At 38.5% G+C, this 19,594-nt stretch overlaps 1 protein-coding gene across 1 annotated transcript in view; it reads left to right on the top strand.

Annotated features, from left to right (window-relative positions):
- tcf25 (TCF25 ribosome quality control complex subunit) overlaps positions 1 to 19,594 on the top strand; it is a 139,141-nt gene that overhangs the window by 30,689 nt on the left and 88,858 nt on the right. Inside the window, exons 10-13 of the mRNA XM_016231330.1 lie at positions 4,343 to 4,436; positions 4,633 to 4,725; positions 4,864 to 4,969; positions 7,247 to 7,406. Of these exons, the coding sequence (XP_016086816.1) occupies positions 4,343 to 4,436; positions 4,633 to 4,725; positions 4,864 to 4,969; positions 7,247 to 7,406 (453 nt within the window). The remainder of the gene's footprint in view (positions 1 to 4,342; positions 4,437 to 4,632; positions 4,726 to 4,863; positions 4,970 to 7,246; positions 7,407 to 19,594) is intronic.

Raw genomic sequence — 19,594 nt, 5'->3', positions numbered from 1 at the left:
CCTTGTAAACAAATGTTTAAAAACTCTGAAGTGTATTCCATGTTCACACACAGCTTTTTTTTTGTGCTTGCTTGGTTGACTGAAGGCATGAAAAGCAGCCAGTCACAGTGTGAAATGTAACTGATTTTCATTATTTAATTTAAAAACAGGTATTTAACATTACTGCAACTTAAGGCTGAACAGTTTGGCGAAACAAATCTAATTACAATTTTTCTGATAAAATTGGTGTTTCCAAATCAATTCATGAATTAATAAAAAAACTTGAGTTGTCTAAGGCCACATTCACACTGTAATATTTATATAAACCTTTCAATATGACTATACAATCAGAATCAGAATGAGCTTTATTGCCAGGTATGTTTACACATACGAGGAATTTGTTTTCATGACAGAAGCTTCCACAGTGTAACACAGTGACAGAACAAAAAAAACATGGGTAAAAAAAAAAAAAAATAGTAAATAAGGAATAAAAATGTACAAATCAACAATTGTATGTACAGGTATGTAACAATAGACAGTTGCATGTACAGGTATATTATGTGCAAATTGAAATGTAGACTGAGTATGTGTGTTAGATAAATAAGTGTATGAGTGAATAAATTGTGTGTTACACAGTTATTGTCAGGTGTTCATGAGATGGATTGCCTGAGGGATGCAGTCACAGTGCTGTCCATGATGGTGAGTGGGGGGAGTGCAGGGGGGTTTCTCCTGAAGTCCACGGTCATCTCCACAGTTTTGAGCGTGTTGAGCTCCAGGTTGTTGAGACTGCACCAGACAGTCAGCTGCTCGACCTCCTGACTGTAAGCAGTCTCGTCACCGTCCTGAATGAGGCCAATGAGTGTGGTGTCGTCTGCAAACTTCAGGAGCTTGACAGAGGGGTCTTTAGAGGTGCAGTCGTTGGTGTACAGGGAGAAGAGCAGTGGGGAAAGAACGCAACCTGGTGCGGGTGCTGGATGTGAGTTTTCCCAGCCTCGCTGCTACCTGTCTGTCAGGAAGCTGTTGATCCACTGACAGACAGAGGTGGGCACGGAGAGCTGAGTTAGTTTGGGCAGGAGGAGGTTTGGGATGATGGTGTTAAAGGCCGAGCTGAAGTCCACGAACAGGATCCTCACATAAGTCCCTGGTCTGTCTAGATGTTGCAGAACATAATGCAGTCCCATGTTGACTGCATCGTCCACAGACCTGTTTGCTCTGTAGGCAAACTGAAGAGGATCCATCAAGGGTCCAGTGATGTTCTTCAGGTGGGCCGGCACCAGTTTTTCAAAAGACTTCATGACCACAGACGTTAGAGCCACAAGCCTGTAGTCAGGAAGTCCTGTAATTTTGGATTTCTTTGGGATGGGGAGGATGGTGGAGCGTTTGAAGCATGAAGGGACTTCGCACAGCTCCAGCCAGTGTGTATTTAGCCTGTTTATACAAGACAGTATCCCCCATCCTGTGAGCATCTTCTTTGGCCTGACGGAGCTGTCTGAGTTTTGCAGTGAACCATGGTTTGTCGTTGTTGTAGGTTAAATGAGTCCTGGTAGGAATGCACATATCTTCACAGTAACTGATATAAGATGTTACGGTCTCTGTGAGCTCGTCCAGATCGGTGGCAGCAGCTTCAAAAACACTCCAATCAGTGAGGTCAAAACAAGCTTTTAAATCCTGCTCTGCTTCATTAGTCCATCTTTTTACAGTCCTTAATACAGGTTTAGCTGATTTCAGTTTCTGCCTGTAGGTCGGTATAAGATGAATGATGAATGATATTACAGTCTCTGGTGGGACATGTGATGTGCTGTCTGTATTTTGGCAGTTCACGGGAGAGATTGGCTTTATTAAAGTCCCCGAGAATGATTAAAACAGAGTCCGGGTGTTGTTGTTCTGTGTCTATGATGTGATCAGCGAGTTTCTGTAAAGCGGAGCTCATGTGCGCTTGCGGAGGAATGTAGACACTGACGAGAATGAATGAGCAAAACTCCCGTGGCGAATAGAGCGGCTTGCAGTTAATGAAGAGCACTTCTAGAGCTGAACAGCACATCTTCTTTAACACAGTTACATCTGTACACCACCACCATTGATGTAAAAGCATGTCCCGCCGCCGCGTGATTTCCCTGTTCATTCTGCGTCGCGATCCGCTCTGAACAGCTGAAAGCCCGGGAGACTCAACACGCTGTCCGGAATGGCATCTTTCAGCCCGGTTTCTGTGAAACACAGAGCAGCAGAGTTTGAAAAATCCTTATTTGTCCGGGAGAGCAGAAGGAGTTCGTCCGTTTTGTTGGGTAGAGAGCAAAGGTTGACCAGATGGGATGCTAGGCAACGGCATTCTGAATCCGCGCTGCCTGAGCTTCACAAGGGCGCCACCTCGCTTCCCCCGTCTGCGCGTCCTGAAACGCTTGATCAGCGCCGCAGCTCCCCCGACTACAATGTCCAGCAAAACATCAGAATAATTGAAAACTGGTGAAATATCGGTTGGTGTGTACTTCCGAATGTCCAGCATTTCGACTCTGGTGAAACTGATTGCAGGGATATAACTAAAGACAGGACAAACTAACAAAAACATAAAAACAACTGCGGAGCACACCACGGAGGCAGCCATCAACGTCGGCGCCATCGCGAAGAATCTTTCAGTTGCAATAATAATAATAATAATAATTGTATTATTATTTTAATTAATAAAATTAAACGCATAACAAATACTACTTGTATATTCTATATTTTACAACAGTAAAATTACAATATTAATATTTATGGTTGTCTTAATTTTTGTGCTATAGAGATATACTGTAGATAAATACTAGAGCTGGGCGGTATACCGGTTCATACTGAATATCGGTGTTTATTTTTGTTATGATATGAATTTTTTAAATACCGCAATACCGGTGTATGTCGCTTAAACAACATTCGGAACGCGACACTGTTTGAAAGGGGTTCCTTTTCACTGTTGCACTGTGGTGAGGGAACAGCTGTATGTGTTACTAAGCGTGAAAGTTCCGAAACTGAAGCTGTAGAACTAATAGAACGTGATGACACAGAAGAACTCATCCACAATATCCACATTGACCACCACAATTATCCACCGCCCCCTGCCTTCAGCTCCCGTGTCTCACACACACACACGAGTGCGACTTTAGCACTATATTTAGCAACTGTCAGACCCTTTTAGTGGCTTTTTTCCATAGAATATGCATACTGACAAACCTAGCGACTTTTTTGGATAAACCTTAGCTATGGTTCAGTTGGAGGACTTCGCCAGTGCTGTCCCATGAATGCGAGGTCTGACTTTCCCTTGAGAAGTGTCACCTCTCTCTGTGTCTGTTATGTGCAGTGAGCGGCAGAGCAGCAACGCATTCAGTTGGCTGTTTTGTAAATGAGTACAAAACAGCGTTTCCTAGCACTTACTTTACTGATTGTTTGGAATTATAAATATGAGCGTAGTTCGTCTGTTAATATTACATGCCCTTTTTTTTTTTGTTTGTTTGTTACTCAGACGCAGGCAGTGTGCTGCATGAGACAAAGTAGAAGTAGTACAGCCAAAACAACCGCATAGCAGCTCTTTAGTGTAGGTGCATGTTGATTTCATGTTGACTCCTTGTTAACATGTATGAAAAAAAGGGGTCGTGTTTAGTCCACTTTAGTGTGGTATTTTTTGACAATATTCACTCATCATGACAGTAAAATATGGCATTATAAGTCAATATACTGCAGTATTTCCTCTCAATCAGTAGAAAATATGGTTAACACCCGGTCATGCATGAAAAAAAAAAATACCGTCATGTACCGTGAAACCGGTATAATTTCGAAAAATACCGTGATATAAATTTTCGGTCATACCGCCCAGCACTAATAAATACCATAGAGATATTATTTTGATGAAAACTGCAAGGAGAGATTAGAATTTAGTCAGGTTAAGGTGCCATATTAAATATAACACATTTGAAAACAAGGCTGTGAGGGATAAACTTGCAGTCTTTACAGTGGCACCCACACTGTAATTTTCAAGTAATTTAATAGTGTTTTTGTTTACTTTTTTTTTTTTTCTCTCTCTCTCTCTCGGAAAAACTGGTTCATCAACTGAACACTAGGTATGTTGTTTAAATAACCGTGCATTCCAAGTTCTATTGCTTAGAGCCTTGTTGTCATTCCTGTCAAAAAATAAATATGGTGCTACCCTGTCTAAGGTCTTTTATAAATAATTCTCATTACAAGCTTGGGAAGATGGTTGGCATGGTGTGTTTTCAAATACACATCATAAGTGAAAGTGACCCAGAGATGGTGTTTGATGTATAGAAGAGATGATAATGTGTTTAAAATATAAGGGAATATACAGTACAGCATTTGTTTGTTTTGTTTGTCTCTGCAGAAAGAGCTTTATATAGTTTTGAGTGTGCATTCCACCCTGTGTTCAGCCTGACGTCAGGCACGTGCCGACTGGACTACTGCAGACCAGAGAACAGGTGAGACATTCATTACAGTCATTATCATGTTGCAGGTGCCCAGAAAGATATGCTGCACACTAATTCTTGTTGGTATTAACGTCTACATTAACGCTATAACGTATATTGTTATTATTCATCATTGTTTTTTTGGAGCACCATTAAGAGAAAGCATAACTTTTGATGAAATCTCTCTCACTCTCTTCTGTATCTACAGGGCCTTTTATTTAGTGTTGTTCAAGCATATGATATTTCTGGAGAAGAGAGGTTGTCCACGTACAGCCCTTGAGTACTGCAAACTGATTCTGAGGTACTAGCCCACATCAGATTAATACAATAAATTTATCACATTCATAAGACAAAATCCATCATCCATGGTCAGTCAGCCAGACGTATTGTATAAAACATGACCGGTCATTTTTTAAAATCTTTTTAAATATGCTTCCAGTCTGGATCCAGATAATGACCCTCTCTGCATGCTGCTGATCTTTGACTTCCTGTGCCTGCGCTGTCGCGAGTACACCACCCTCATCCGACTCTATGAGGAATGGGAGGTAAAGAACTTATCGTACTGAACTGCCACAACATGTCAATTGGGTTCTTGTCAGGACTTTGACTAGGCCTCTCCACAACTTTAATTTTGCAGAGGTTGACTTGCCGCTATGCTTTAGATCATCGTCTTACTGCATAATGTTGTTGCATTTAAACTTCAACTTAAACTTCAACCGAAGACCTGACATTCTCCTTTAGGATATTCTGGTAGAGAGCAGAGTTTGTTTCCTTCAATTATTCCCTCAAAAACGTTGCCCAGGCCCTGAAACAGTAAAACATCCTTCCAACAGCACACTGCCACCACTATGTTTGATCGTAGGTATGGTGTTCTTTTTGTAGAATTTGGTGTTTGGTTTACGCCAGATGTATAAGGACCCCATCTTCCAAACAATTATAGTTTCAACTCCTCAGTCCACAAAAATTCTCCCAAAATGTTTGAATTTCATCAAGGCAAAATTCAGTCAAGCCCTGAAGTTATAATGGGTTAGCAGTGGTTTTCTCCTTGCCACTCTTACATGGGTGTCACTTCCAGGGCTTGATCAAGCCTCCTTGGGGGTAACCTCCAGGGATTTTTGGCCTGCCCAAAAGCGGGCCAACTAAGGTTTGAGGAGTTGTTATGAACAGAGGTGGAGTTTATCTGAATCAGGTGATGGTTACGTGGAATTCACACTGGGCGTCGGCATTTAACACTTCTCATTTACGTTGAATGGGTTTTCTTTCATCTTGCCCTTGCTGGGTTGTGTGGCATTCTGTGGAGGTGTGTTAAGGGTGGGTTTTATAGTAGCACTGAGGGGCTACTGGTCTGACAGTGGAAAAGCAGCTTGAGTTAGCTATATTGGCAAATACAGTATCACACAGGCCCAGTTGGTATTAGATAACCATTTTTGCTTCAGTATATAACATTATTATTAAAAAACTGTATTTACTCAGGTTGCCTTGTTTTGTTGTATTTCCTTTGACGATCTAAAACACTTTATGCACTCAAGCCGGAGTAAAATGCTGCACTAATACAGTCTCATGAACACGCAGTCATACTAATGGCCAAGGTCAGGATTTTTGCTAAATAATAAAAATTCAATTTTCCACCCAACCCTATCATATGCTCTCAGAAACTTGGAAAATACAGCATAAGTATGAGAAAAAAAATTTACAACTGGAAGGCAATTGGCAGTAAACATCAAAGCAGCTTCCTTTTTTTGGGTTACTGGTCACGAGGAAAACAGACCGTTCACAATGAGTGCACTGTACCCAAAAAGGAAGTAACTTGTGATTTACTTGAATCTAGCCAAAAGATTGTCTAAATACGGGCTGTATTTAGTAATCCTAACAAGCCTAGTGATGAAAGCTGTAGTCTTATTTGAGAATAAAATAACATTAAGTATATACATATTTTAAATACACAATGCCTATGCTACTGTTCATGCTACTTAAATATGTACTGCATGCTTTCATCTCAATAACAAAATAAACTTGTAACAAAAATGAAAGTAGTGAGAAAACAGCAGTTAAGAAATCATCTCATCGTGTGGATATGTTTGCACCTGCTCTGTAATTTGGCACTCCAGTCAGCTCACTTTGTTTATTTATATAGCATTTAACAAACAATAGATTGAAAGCAGCTTTACAGAATTACAACTTCAAATTCTATTATAAAGCAACTCTCCAGTGCATTCATGTTTATATTCGCATCTGACCTTGTTGGCTAAAGGAAGAAATGTTCTGATGTCATTTTATCTTGGAGTTATTTTTTTTATATAAAAAAAGATGCAGCTTTAACAAGGTTTGTGTAGATTCTTATATCCACTGTAGGTATTGTTTGTAGGTTTTAGTCTCTGACCAGTTACTGATGTATCTTCTCAGCATCTTTTCACAACACAAATAACCTTCAATAATGCATATTCAACAGTTGACCAATAAATAATTAATGTTTTTAGTGGTGGAGATGCAGTTGTCAAACATTTGGGACACAACAAGCAATCTGTTATGCTACTAAATAGCTGTGCTTAGCGTCTAAATCAGGGGTAGGCAACATCGGTCCTGGAGTGCTGATGTCCTGCAGAGTTAGCTCCAACCCTGAAAAAAAAACCTAACTTGTCTGAAGCTTTAATAATCCTGAAGACCTTGATTAGCTTGTTCAGGTGTGTTTGATTAGGGTTAGAGCTAAACTCTGCAGGACAGCGGCACTCCAGGACCGACATTGCCTTTCCCTGGTCTAAATAATACACACTTCACACTGGTACTTTGCACATTTAACATTATCTGTACTTCTGTTGATTCAGGTCCATCGAAATCTGTCGCAGCTGCCAAACTTTTCCTTTTCTGTGGCTCTTTCCTACTATCATCTGAGCCAACAGGAAGACATTTCACCTGTGGAGAACCAACAGCTGAAGCAGAAATCCAATGTACTATTGCAAAACGCTCTCATCATGTTTCCTGGTGGTGAGTTTCAGATTATTTCAACTTGTTTTCCACTTTTCTTTAACAAACTTACATTTTGTATTTAAAAACTAACTTTAAGGTAAGAGGGCCCAACAAATAAATTTAAACCAAACAGCGCAATGTTATATTGTTTATTGTAAAGAAGAAACCTGGCTGTTAACACAAGTAGAGTGCATAAAAATGTTTAAAGTGCAAAAAATTCATTTTCTTTTTCTTTTTCTTTCTTTCCTTTCTTTCTTTCTTTTTCTTTCTTTCCTTTCTTTCCTTTCTTTCCTGGTTGGATGTGGAGACAACAACTAATAAAACAGACCTACAACACGCTCCTTATAAAGATTAATAAATAAAAATGTAAGCGGAGAAAACTAAAACAATAGTACTTTGCTGTATTTTATAAATTTAACAGAGAAATTTATCATTAAATTTAAATTAGAAATTTTAACATTGGCTCAACTTCTTAAACCAGAAGAATGAAATGGCTAATAAAAATGAACTTTTCTCAGTACTTTTTATTTTTTAGGGATGCACCCTATCGGGCCCGATATTGCACTCCTGTACTCATTAAAATGCTCCATTACTACTTAGCGTGTGAACAGTGCTGTGTGCAGACAAAGAAACACCAACAACAGAGAGTAGAATGGAGGTATTCGAGATTAAGTTGGCTGTTGCATATGAACTTGATGTCCCATCTGAAAAGTGCCTATAATTTGTGTATTTTGAAGAAAATATCCTTTAATTATTCAGTAATTCATGTTGTTTTCATTCATTTTACTCTGACTATAATGCTAAATTAAACTAAATATTAAGACATTTTACATGTTAAAGGGGTCATGAACTGAGAAATCGAAATTCCCATCGTACTATAAAAACATTATGTAAGTTTCACAACTCAAAACTTTCTCATTAGTCTAAAAAGAGCTTATATTGAAGCCAATCTGCCAAAATGACAGGTAGTGGAATGTGCCACTTTATTAAGTAATAATGTGGCTAAACACCCCCTCCGCAGAATATCAACACCTGCTTCTACATCACTACCTGTTTAGCCCCGCCCACCAGAGAGAAGATCAATACAGGATCACTACTAGACTAAAAAAACATTACCTTTCAAAGGATCCTAATCCTAGGAAAGTGATGATTTATTTTTAACTATGTGGATGTCCAAGTAGAGCATTATTTGTTTGTTCAGTACATTTCACTGTGGATTATTTGGTAAATAAGTTGCCGTTTTGGCGCAGGCTTTGCAAACAGACATTTACTGTAAGATATGGAACTGACAGTAATACGACAACATGTAAGTAACAGTGTTAATTATAATGCCTAATCTTAAATTAGCATTAGCTCCTCCCTTCCATATGCCTACTCTGCTCTGATTGGTCAGCGGGCCAAGTCTGTTGTGATTGGTCTTTCCGTATACAATGCGTGTCGGAAATGAAACTCCCATTACCATAATTAATTTTTTGCTCCGGAGGGTTACTTGTAAACAGGGTTGGAGGGTTACTTTTAAAATGTATTCTGTTACAGTTACAAATTATTTCATTAAAAAAGTGTTCAGTAATGTAATCCAAGTACCACAATATAACAGTAATGTAATCTGATTACTTTTGGATTACTTCAAGTTACATATGTAAATCAAGTCAAAAAAGCAATATCTAAGTACTTTTATTTAAAGGTGTAATAGGTGATTGTCTTCAGAAACATTTTTTGTTATGCTGGTTGAAAGTCTCTTCACATCCCGATAGCAATCATTAAGTTAAGTGGTCTAAATGTATTCATCTGTATTTATATATTCTGTGGAAGGCGTAGGACCAAGAAATGTTCGTCCAATCAAAACGCTCGGTCCGAGCGTTTCATTAAGCTTTCCTACCTGCCTGTCAACATATGTATCTGCATACCTCTGCGCACCCGGTTCGCGCAAGACAGGACACTATGGGGGTAGAATTGTTGCTTAATTCCAAACGGTCCCCCCGTGTGGTTCTGGGATTTTTGCTCTACAGGCCTCTCTCATCTTTTTAAGTGGGAGAACTTGCACAATTGGTGGCTGACTAAATATTTTTTTGCCCCACTGTATATGTTTATGTAAAAGGCTATGCAGACATCTAGTGGCTATACAGTTTAGTATTAGTTTTATTTTTTTATTTCTTTAACATGTACAAGTAAAAATAAATATCGTTTATACACAACATTTAAAAATGTTTATTAAAAGTCTATTTTAAAATAAGCCTACATTTCAAAATGTATGTGAAATGGTATGATCTTTCTTTATTTCATTGACTGATCTGTGGTGTGGGGACTCTCGTGTTGATTTCTACGTTTTCCAGCTCTTTTTCCGCTAGAAAACTTACAACTGCAGTCATGCACACCATGGAATTTTAAATCACTAACAAACACAATTTTAGCTAACATGATGATTTCCATGCTAGTCGTACCTGCAAATGTTCAAGTTGTTTGAGTAGCCTTTGTTAAAGCAAGAGTCTTCATGCATAGCTTACCCTGTACAACTATTTTATTTCCTTTATCCTTTTTGAAGACAAAATATCTGAAATTTCCAGACATGAAAACGTTTTTCCCAGCAGGAAGCATCGTAATTAACTGTAGCAGCGTCTCATCCTGTGTTTGAGGAGAATAATTGTAGACGGCTGTTATTTGCGCACGCACCAGCAGGTGGCTCACGTGAGTCAACAGTCAAAAGAAACAGAAACTACTGTATGATGAATCAGCGCTAAATATAGTGTTATGTCAAAAAATGTAATCCTGATAGTATTCCCACTTTTTACAAAATGTAACTGTAATCTGACTACTTTTTTGATGTAACTGTAACGGATTACAGTTACTAGATTTTTGTATCCTGATTACGTAACGCCGTTACAAGTATTCCGTTACTCCGCAACCCTGCTTGTAAACATGCTATAAGGTTACAAAAATGGCATCTATATTACCTTATCAATTCGAGCCCGAGTCTGAGGATGATACCGATGCAGTTGCTCAACCGGAAACTCTATGGCAAGCACGACTTGATCTGGTCATTTCTCAGTGGTAAGTTTAAACTTTGTATGTGGTACTTTACGTGATGTGACAGCAGTTTTATTGCATTCATTATTATTATTATTTACTTATTTGAGGTACACGTGTGGGAACTGTGTTAGAATGCCCAGTGAGGCTGAAAACACAGCGTCTTCCAGGGCTCCAGACTGCGACTAACACGGTCGCATTTGCAACTAAAAATATTAATTTGCGAGTGAAGTTTTTTGCTGGCGACTATATAAATGTACATGTTATGATTTAAAAATTTGCATCTAATTTTTTTTCTGATTGTTTTGCGATCACATCTTTTGTTAAGTTGACATAATAAACGGAGTCGATGTGCATCAAAGTTTTAGTGGAAAATCAGTCCTCATCTCTGCTGAACAGCAGCGTTGATGGCACATCTGCTAAAATCAGCTCCAGATGTGCAGCACGAGAGAGTGGAGACGTGCAAAGTAAAAGTGCAGAAAAGCAGTGTCTATTTCATGCGCAACTTGAACAAACTGCAACAGGTAAAGCTGTCAGCTGTGTGGATATTAGGGCTGGTCCGAATACCATTTTTTGAGCTTCGAAGCTTCGGTAGTAATCAACACCGAATATTCAAAGCTTCGGAGGGAGGGGGCTGAACATATTCTTCTCTCTAATAAAGGCAGGAATCTCTGTGTGTCTGTTTGCATTTTTATTATGTCGAGAATAGGGTTGTGACGGTGAGGAAATTTTCCCACCGGCTAATCGACGTGGGACAACACGGATAATACCGGTATCACCGTGGGGGCAGGGGTGTTTCCTCTTTTCCTCGCTTTCCTTTGCTTTTAAATAGCTTGTAAATGCAGCGTACACATTTTACTTTCGCTTTCAAATAGCGGCAATTCAACGTTAAGCAATTGCTCATTTTTAGTTTGTTTGATTTTTCCTTCTTTTGCTCGTTTTCCTTCGCTTTTAAATAGCTTAAAAGCGCTGTGCACATTTTACTTTCACTTTCATTTTCAAATTGGCGGCAATTCGGCTTGAATGCAACAACAAAATACAACGTCAAACTCACTTTAGCCTATATATAAAACAGAACTTTTATTTACAAAACGAATAAAAATAGGCTACACCATGCTATAGGGCAGGCTATGTCTAATATAAAATAACAAATAACTTGCATAAAGTTTAAATGGGTATAGCCTACAAAACTGGAAATAAGTAAAGATGTAGCCTATAATATATAACCAAATAAATAAGAAACGTAGAACGTTTATTAGCAAAACAAGCATACACCTTGATGTCAAATAAAGAAATTACACAAAGTTTAAATAAAGTAAAAATCAGCAAACACTGTGGAACCAATTAAATAAGAAACAAACGTTTAAAAAAACTTCCAAAATCACCTTGGATAAATGGTAAAAGTTAACAGGCTTTTCAAAATCCAAAATACTGCCAAACAGGTGCTTTTTGCATTTCGTTTCGAAACTAAATCATCCGACATCGTCTTGTCTGTCTCACCCCACTCTTCTTGTCAGTCAGCTCGACTCACTCTCCTCACTGGATAAATGAAATCTGATCTGTGATGCGACTGTTGTTCGGCATGCTGCATTGAGCAGCCACGTTCAGTTTTTAATTGTAGTGTCTGTTCTTTTACTGAACTAAATTATTTTTACTAGGCCTAGTATAAAAAAATCTAAACAACGGCGGGGGTCGGTGCCGCGGTGGGCAAGTGACGTAACCAGTGTTGCGGCTTTCTCAGTGGTAAGTTTAAACTTTGTATGTGGTACTTTACGTGATGTGACAGCAGTTTTATTGCATTCATTATTATTATTATTTACTTATTTGAGGTACACGTGTGGGAACTGTGTTAGAATGCCCAGTGAGGCTGAAAACACAGCGTCTTCCAGGGCTCCAGACTGCGACTAACACGGTCGCATTTGCAACTAAAAATATTAATTTGCGAGTGAAGTTTTTTGCTGGCGACTATATATGTGCATCAAAGTTTTAGTGGAAAATCAGTCCTCATCTCTGCTGAACAGCAGCGTTGATGGCACATCTGCTAAAATCAGCTCCAGATGTGCAGCACGAGAGAGTGGAGACGTGCAAAGTAAAAGTGCAGAAAAGCAGTGTCTATTTCATGCGCAACTTGAACAAACTGCAACAGGTAAAGCTGTCAGCTGTGTGGATATTAGGGCTGGTCCGAATACCATTTTTTGAGCTTCGAAGCTTCGGTAGTAATCAACACCGAATATTCAAAGCTTCGGAGGGAGGGGGCTGAACATATTCTTCTCTCTAATAAAGGCAGGAATCTCTGTGTGTCTGTTTGCATTTTTATTATGTCGAGAATAGGGTTGTGACGGTGAGGAAATTTTCCCACCGGCTAATCGACGTGGGACAACACGGATAATACCGGTATCACCGTGGGGGCAGGGGTGTTTCCTCTTTTCCTCGCTTTCCTTTGCTTTTAAATAGCTTGTAAATGCAGCGTACACATTTTACTTTCGCTTTCAAATAGCGGCAATTCAACGTTAAGCAATTGCTCATTTTTAGTTTGTTTGATTTTTCCTTCTTTTGCTCGTTTTCCTTCGCTTTTAAATAGCTTAAAAGCGCTGTGCACATTTTACTTTCACTTTCATTTTCAAATTGGCGGCAATTCGGCTTGAATGCAACAACAAAATACAACGTCAAACTCACTTTAGCCTATATATAAAACAGAACTTTTATTTACAAAACGAATAAAAATAGGCTACACCATGCTATAGGGCAGGCTATGTCTAATATAAAATAACAAATAACTTGCATAAAGTTTAAATGGGTATAGCCTACAAAACTGGAAATAAGTAAAGATGTAGCCTATAATATATAACCAAATAAATAAGAAACGTAGAACGTTTATTAGCAAAACAAGCATACACCTTGATGTCAAATAAAGAAATTACACAAAGTTTAAATAAAGCAAACACTGTGGAACCAATTAAATAAGAAACAAATGTTTAAAAAAACTTCCAAAATCACCTTGGATAAATGGTAAAAGTTAACAGGCTTTTCAAAATCCAAAATACTGCCAAACAGGTGCTTTTTGCATTTCGTTTCGAAACTAAATCATCCGACATCGTCTTGTCTGTCTCACCCCACTCTTCTTGTCAGTCAGCTCGACTCACTTTCCTCACTGGATAAATGAAATCTGATCTGTGATGCGACTGTTGTTCGGCATGCTGCATTGAGCAGCCACGTTCAGTTTTTAATTGTAGTGTCTGTTCTTTTACTGAACTAAATTATTTTTACTAGGCCTAGTATAAAAAAATCTAAACAACGGCGGGGGTCGGTGCCGCGGTGGGCAAGTGACGTAACCAGTGTTGCGGCTTAACAATGGTATCACCGTCAGCACAGTCTGCACGTTTTTATCATGTGTAAAATTACTGATTAACATGGCGGATAAAAGCAGCTCGTTTTTTACACCAACAATATACCTACTGTAGGCTACTACTTACAGAACTTTTACAGATTTTTCAAACTTGATGTGCTGTTGTGGTAGGCCAGTTTCAAATCGCATATTTGGCACACTGCCTTTGTCTTGTCCTCACTCAATTTAAAGTGCTCCCACACAGCTGAGGTCTACGGCATTTTTGTCTTCTCTTCCAGATTAACTGAATCATGACATTCATGACTCATGAGACTCATGGGTTCACTCATGGGCGACTCATATTCAAGCGCAAATGAAAACCGTTTCGCGGGGGATGCCAGGTGTTTGAAAAAAAAAGAAAGAAAAGAAAAAAGAATATTCGAATCTCAAAATTTAAAATCGAATGCCAACCCACCAAACGAATATTCAAATAATCTATTATTCTGGTCCAGTCCTAGTGGACATTAGCAATATCATAATTATATAATCGATACTAGGGCTTCTTGTTATCAAGATCTTTAGTGTATATTCTGTGTTCTGTTAATGCATGAGCTTCATATTATTTGCCGTGGCGGAGCCAGGATGTTTTTATAGGGGCGGCCAGGAAGGGGCCAGCAACCGGTCTGGGGTGGCACAGAAATCTTCATTATTTCAATATAAAAATGTGATTGACTATAAAGTATTGGACTGTTTTAGTGCCTAAAACACAACTGAATACAATTAATTTCTATTTGTGAATTAGATCAAGTAATGCTGAGTGAATATAACAATTTGTGTATTATTCCCCACCTCCAGGTATTTTAATAAAGGGGCTCACTATAGCTATATTGCTCAGTCAGCTTGGTTCTGGTTCTCAAACCACCCAAAAGCATGTTCTCTATCATTGCATACTCATTGATGAGACATGCAGATAGTACCAATAAGAATTGGTTAATAAAAAAAAAAAAGCCAGGAAGTCAGCCATAAATGCCAGATTGTAAAATCAGTTATTTTATGCATTTACAGGTGCATCTCAATAAATTAGAATGTCTGGAAAAGTTCATTTATTTCAGTAATTCAAGTCAAATTGTGAAACTCGTGTATTACATAAATTCAGTGCACACAGACTGAAGTAGTTTAAGTCTTTTGGTTCTTTTAATTGTGATGATTTTGGCTCACATTTAACAAAAACCCACCAATTCACCATCTCAACGAATTAGAGTATGGTGACATGCCGATCAGCTAATCAACTCAAAACACCTGCAAATTACTTAATACATTTTTGTTGCTTTCCATGTTCTGTTCATTGGACTTTGTATTGTTTCTATTTTGATGGACTTTTAAAGGGGACATATTATAACCCTTCTTACAAGATGTAATATAAGTCTCAGGTGTCCCCAGATTGTGTCTGTGAAGTTTTAGTTGAAAAGACGCCACAGATTATTTGCTATACCATGCATAAATGCCCTTTTTGGTCGAAGCAAAAACATGATTTTTTTCGTGTACCTCTAAATGCAAATGAGGAGATAAACATGACTAGAATCACTCAAGGCAAGGATTAGGGATGGGCGATATGGCATAAAATAAGCTTACCATTTAAAAATTTTTTATCAGCCATAAATGCCAGATTGTAAAATCAGTTATTTTATGCATTTACAGGTGCATCTCAATAAATTAGAATGTCTGGAAAAGTTCATTTATTTCAGTAATTCAAGTCAAATTGTGAAACTCGTGTATTACATAAATTCAGTGCACACAGACTGAAGTAGTTTAAGTCTTTTGGTTCTTTTAATTGTGATGATTTTGGCTCACATTTAACAAAAACCCACCAATTCACCATCTCAACGAATTAGAGTATGGTGACATGCCGATCAGCTAATCAACTCAAAACACCTGCAAATTACTTAATACATTTTTGTTGCTTTCCATGTTCTGTTCATTGGACTTTGTATTGTTTCTATTTTGATGGACTTTTAAAGGGGACATATTATAACCCTTCTTACAAGATGTAATATAAGTCTCAGGTGTCCCCAGATTGTGTCTGTGAAGTTTTAGTTGAAAAGACGCCACAGATTATTTGCTATACCATGCATAAATGCCCTTTTTGGTCGAAGCAAAAACATGATTTTTTTCGTGTACCTCTAAATGCAAATGAGGAGATAAACATGACTAGAATCACTCAAGGCAAGGATTAGGGATGGGCGATATGGCATAAAATAAGCTTACCATTTAAAAATTTTTTTTTTTTTTTTACGTTTAACTAAACTTAAAAATAATTCAAGTAACAAATCAAATTCAAAATGACCAAGTATAAAACCAGTAGACTGTTATTAACATAACTTCCAAGGTTATAGAATCTGTCAAAGGTAGACGCTGATTACCAGCCAGGTGGCTGCACAAATCTCAGCAATAGAAATTCGGCTGGACCACGCCAAGAAGGAAGCCTCTGGTGGAGTGGGCCCTCACACCTATCGGGCACTGTAAACCAATTGAGGCATAAGCCAATGCTATAGCCTCTACTATCCAACGAGATAGTCGCTACTTAACCGGCAGCTCTTTATAGCGGCCTCTGAAGGAAACGAAGAGCTTCTCTGATTGTCTAAACTGACTAGAGCACTCAACATACACTCTAAGAGCCCTTACTGGGCAGAGTGAATTGGGACTCTGCTCAACGTCTGCAGCGGGGAGTGCTAAAAGGGTGATAACCTGGGCTCTGAACGGAGTTGAGAGCACCTTAGGCACATAACTATGCCTTGGCTTGAGGACGTCTTTGCAGTTGTTTGGCCCAAACTCAAGACAGGAAGCCTGCAAGTCACCCACTCGCTTGACCAACGTTAAGCCAGGAAGTGGGCGGTCTTAAGCGACATGGGCCGCAGTTCAGCCGAATGCAGGCTCAAAAGGCAGGCCCCATAGGGCTCTCAGGACTATGGATAATTCCAAGTCGGCACTGTATGAGGACAAGGCGGGTTCAATCTCCGAGCTCCCCTCAGGAACTTAACGACCAGGGTGTTCCTGCCGATTGACTGGCAAGCTTTGAGGGAATGATTCGCTGTGATAGCTGCCACATAAACTTTGAGCGTGTACGGGGATCATCCCATGTCCAGCAGCTCTTGTAGAAAAGTTTGCATGTGGAACATGTTACAAAAACCTAGGTCCAGGCTTCGTGCTGAACACCAGTCACAGAAAACTGACCATTTAAGGGCGTAAAGGCATCTCGTTGACGGGTTTCTAGCCTCTAAAGCCTCTAGCCTCTAAGCCACTCGAGGGGCCAGACATGAAGGCTCCACAGCACAGGCCGGGGGTGCCAGATCATGTCCCTTCGCTTGCGAGAGAAGGTCCCTCCTCAATGGTATTAGCCAAGGGGCTGCCGATAGCAGCTGAATCAACTCGGTGAACCATGTCTGGTTCCTCCAGAGTGGGGCCACCAGGAGGACTGAAAATTTGACTTCTCTGACCCACCTGATTACCTGAGGAAGCAGGGCAATTGGGGGGGGGAGGCGTACAAGCGAGTGCTGGGGCAATCATGGGGCAGGGCATCTCACTTTTTCGAGAAGTAAATTGGGCAGTGAGAGTTGTCATCTGAGTCGAAGAGGTCCACCTCTGCTCTCCCGAAGAAAGACCAGATCATTAGAACCGTCTGAGGATGTAGTCGCCATTCTCCTGGGGCCCGTTCTTTGTACGTCGCTAACTCCGTTAGCTGGATTTGATTGTTGACGATTTGGCATGATCTTGGATTATTTGGTTCTTCGAAGCTCATCCAGGACTTGCTGTCATATCTATGGGTCCGTAAGGTTAAACCTGTTTGGGAGCAGGCTTATTTCATGTAAACCGGATTAGATTGCATCTTTTTAAGTGAAATTTATATTTAAAATCTATCCCAGCCACTGCTACTTTATTACAAGTGTAGCCTACAATCATTTAAAATGAAAATAATTAAAAAATTAATTTGAAAAAAATAATATAATGTTGTGTAATCTATAATACTATGGACACAGCCAATTTTACTAATTGAAAGATTTATACGTGACAAAATAATTATTCATAATTGTATTAGTCTTACACGCATGCTATACAGTTAATCTGAGTCTAATCGGAGTCGTGCATTAATTTGAGTGCTGACAGCTATTATGGGAGTGGCTTCATGGAGCACAGGAGATGCAGAAAACTTGATCTTGACCCTTAAGAAATTTTAATTAATGCTTTCACATAACAAATCTGCTTCAAAGATAAAATTACATGAATTGCTAATTACAGCATTGAAATAAAAATTCTACAAATCGTGAATATAAATAATTTGGAATCATGTAAAAATAAATAAATAAAATAAAAGTGCACATTTCCTTTATCTATTATAACAGTTTTGTTCACCTTTCCTTATAAAGGTCCAGAAATTTGTCAAGTTTTTCATCGTGTCTTTTTTTAATTATATGATGTCATTACGTTGCTGCATTGCTGATTGTGGTTTCGAGTATTGATACATCTGCCCTTTATGGGGAACACGAGAATGCACCGTAATCTTAGACAACTTAATCCAGATATTTTTATCAAATCAGCAAATTTGTTTGAAGAACCAAATTAGCCAGAGATCAGTTATCACGATTAGAAGGTCTGGAATCTTTCAAATCATCTCAGATGTATTAAGCGAGGTATGAAGAACGGGCCCCTGGAACTACATTGCCCCTGGATAGCATGTTTGCTCCCAAGCATGAATAAATAATCATGAATAAAGCGGATTTATCAAGTCTTCTAACAAGACACAGGTTTGATTAAATTTAATTGAGAAGCTTGACTGAGGTTTGTTTGTCAAGCATGCACATTTGATCTTTTCTAACCCTAACACTTATGTCGGTCTTGCAAATGCTCGAAAGAACAGAAACAGAAATTAGATATACAGCTCACTCGGGTACGGTTTGCTGATGTGCACCCGAGTTCAAAAGACAGCGTTCACATCATCCAAATGTACCGAACTCTGACGTCAATCGAACCAAGGTGCGCACCGAAAGTGCTAGTGTAAAAGCACCCATAGATTTCAGTTTAAAAATATTGTATTGGTTCACAAGGTGTTTTTTTTTTTCTATTGCCATTTGTGCTGCAAGACATTTATGGTCAGCATTACATTTGCAAAAATAGCAATTCATCCAAAAATGAAAAATTATGTAATATACTTGAATAACTTTTCATAATGTGACAGTTTACATCTCGTCAACACTAAAGCCCATCAATTCGTTCAATCTGAATACTTATTCATTTTAGGCTCGTAGTATTGCAGCTAGGGCTGGGCGATATGGCCAAAAAAATATCATGATTTTTCATATCGGTCGATATCGATAATTATCATGATAAATGTAAAATTTTTATTTCTTTCAAGTTTTAAGGCAGATTTTTGCTCCAATGTGAAAGTTGTAAAAATCAGACAGTTAATCGTGGTTTTAAATGATTCTTTATGGTCAGAACACGACCAACACTAAACGTTTTTGAATTCTTTACACTTTTCCAGTAAATTTTCCTTAACAAAATAAATATCTTAATAGAAAAAAAATATTTCTTACTTCTGCCCGTTCTGAGTAATATTGTTTCAAATCAAGAAACAGATTTGTGTTGCCTGATAATATTAATAATAATAATAATTTTTTTTTGTCTCGAAATACACAATTAATAGTAGCTTCAGTTAGGATGCAGATGTAGATTTGTTCATTATCAAAATCAGTAATATCGTTAATATGTATTGTAGCAACCTCATTTTTATATGGTGAAATTTAATTATTCTGACTGTTTGAGTTTTTTTTTTTTTTTTTAATTAACCACTGGTCTTCCATAG

The sequence above is a fragment of the Sinocyclocheilus grahami genome, unplaced genomic scaffold, assembly GCF_001515645.1.
Source record: "Sinocyclocheilus grahami isolate Dianchi unplaced genomic scaffold, SAMN03320097.WGS_v1.1 scaffold388.1, whole genome shotgun sequence".
Classification (NCBI taxonomy): domain Eukaryota; kingdom Metazoa; phylum Chordata; class Actinopteri; order Cypriniformes; family Cyprinidae; genus Sinocyclocheilus; species Sinocyclocheilus grahami.
The sequence above is the reverse complement of the archived record's forward strand: the minus strand, read 5'-3'. Positions and strand labels throughout refer to the sequence as shown.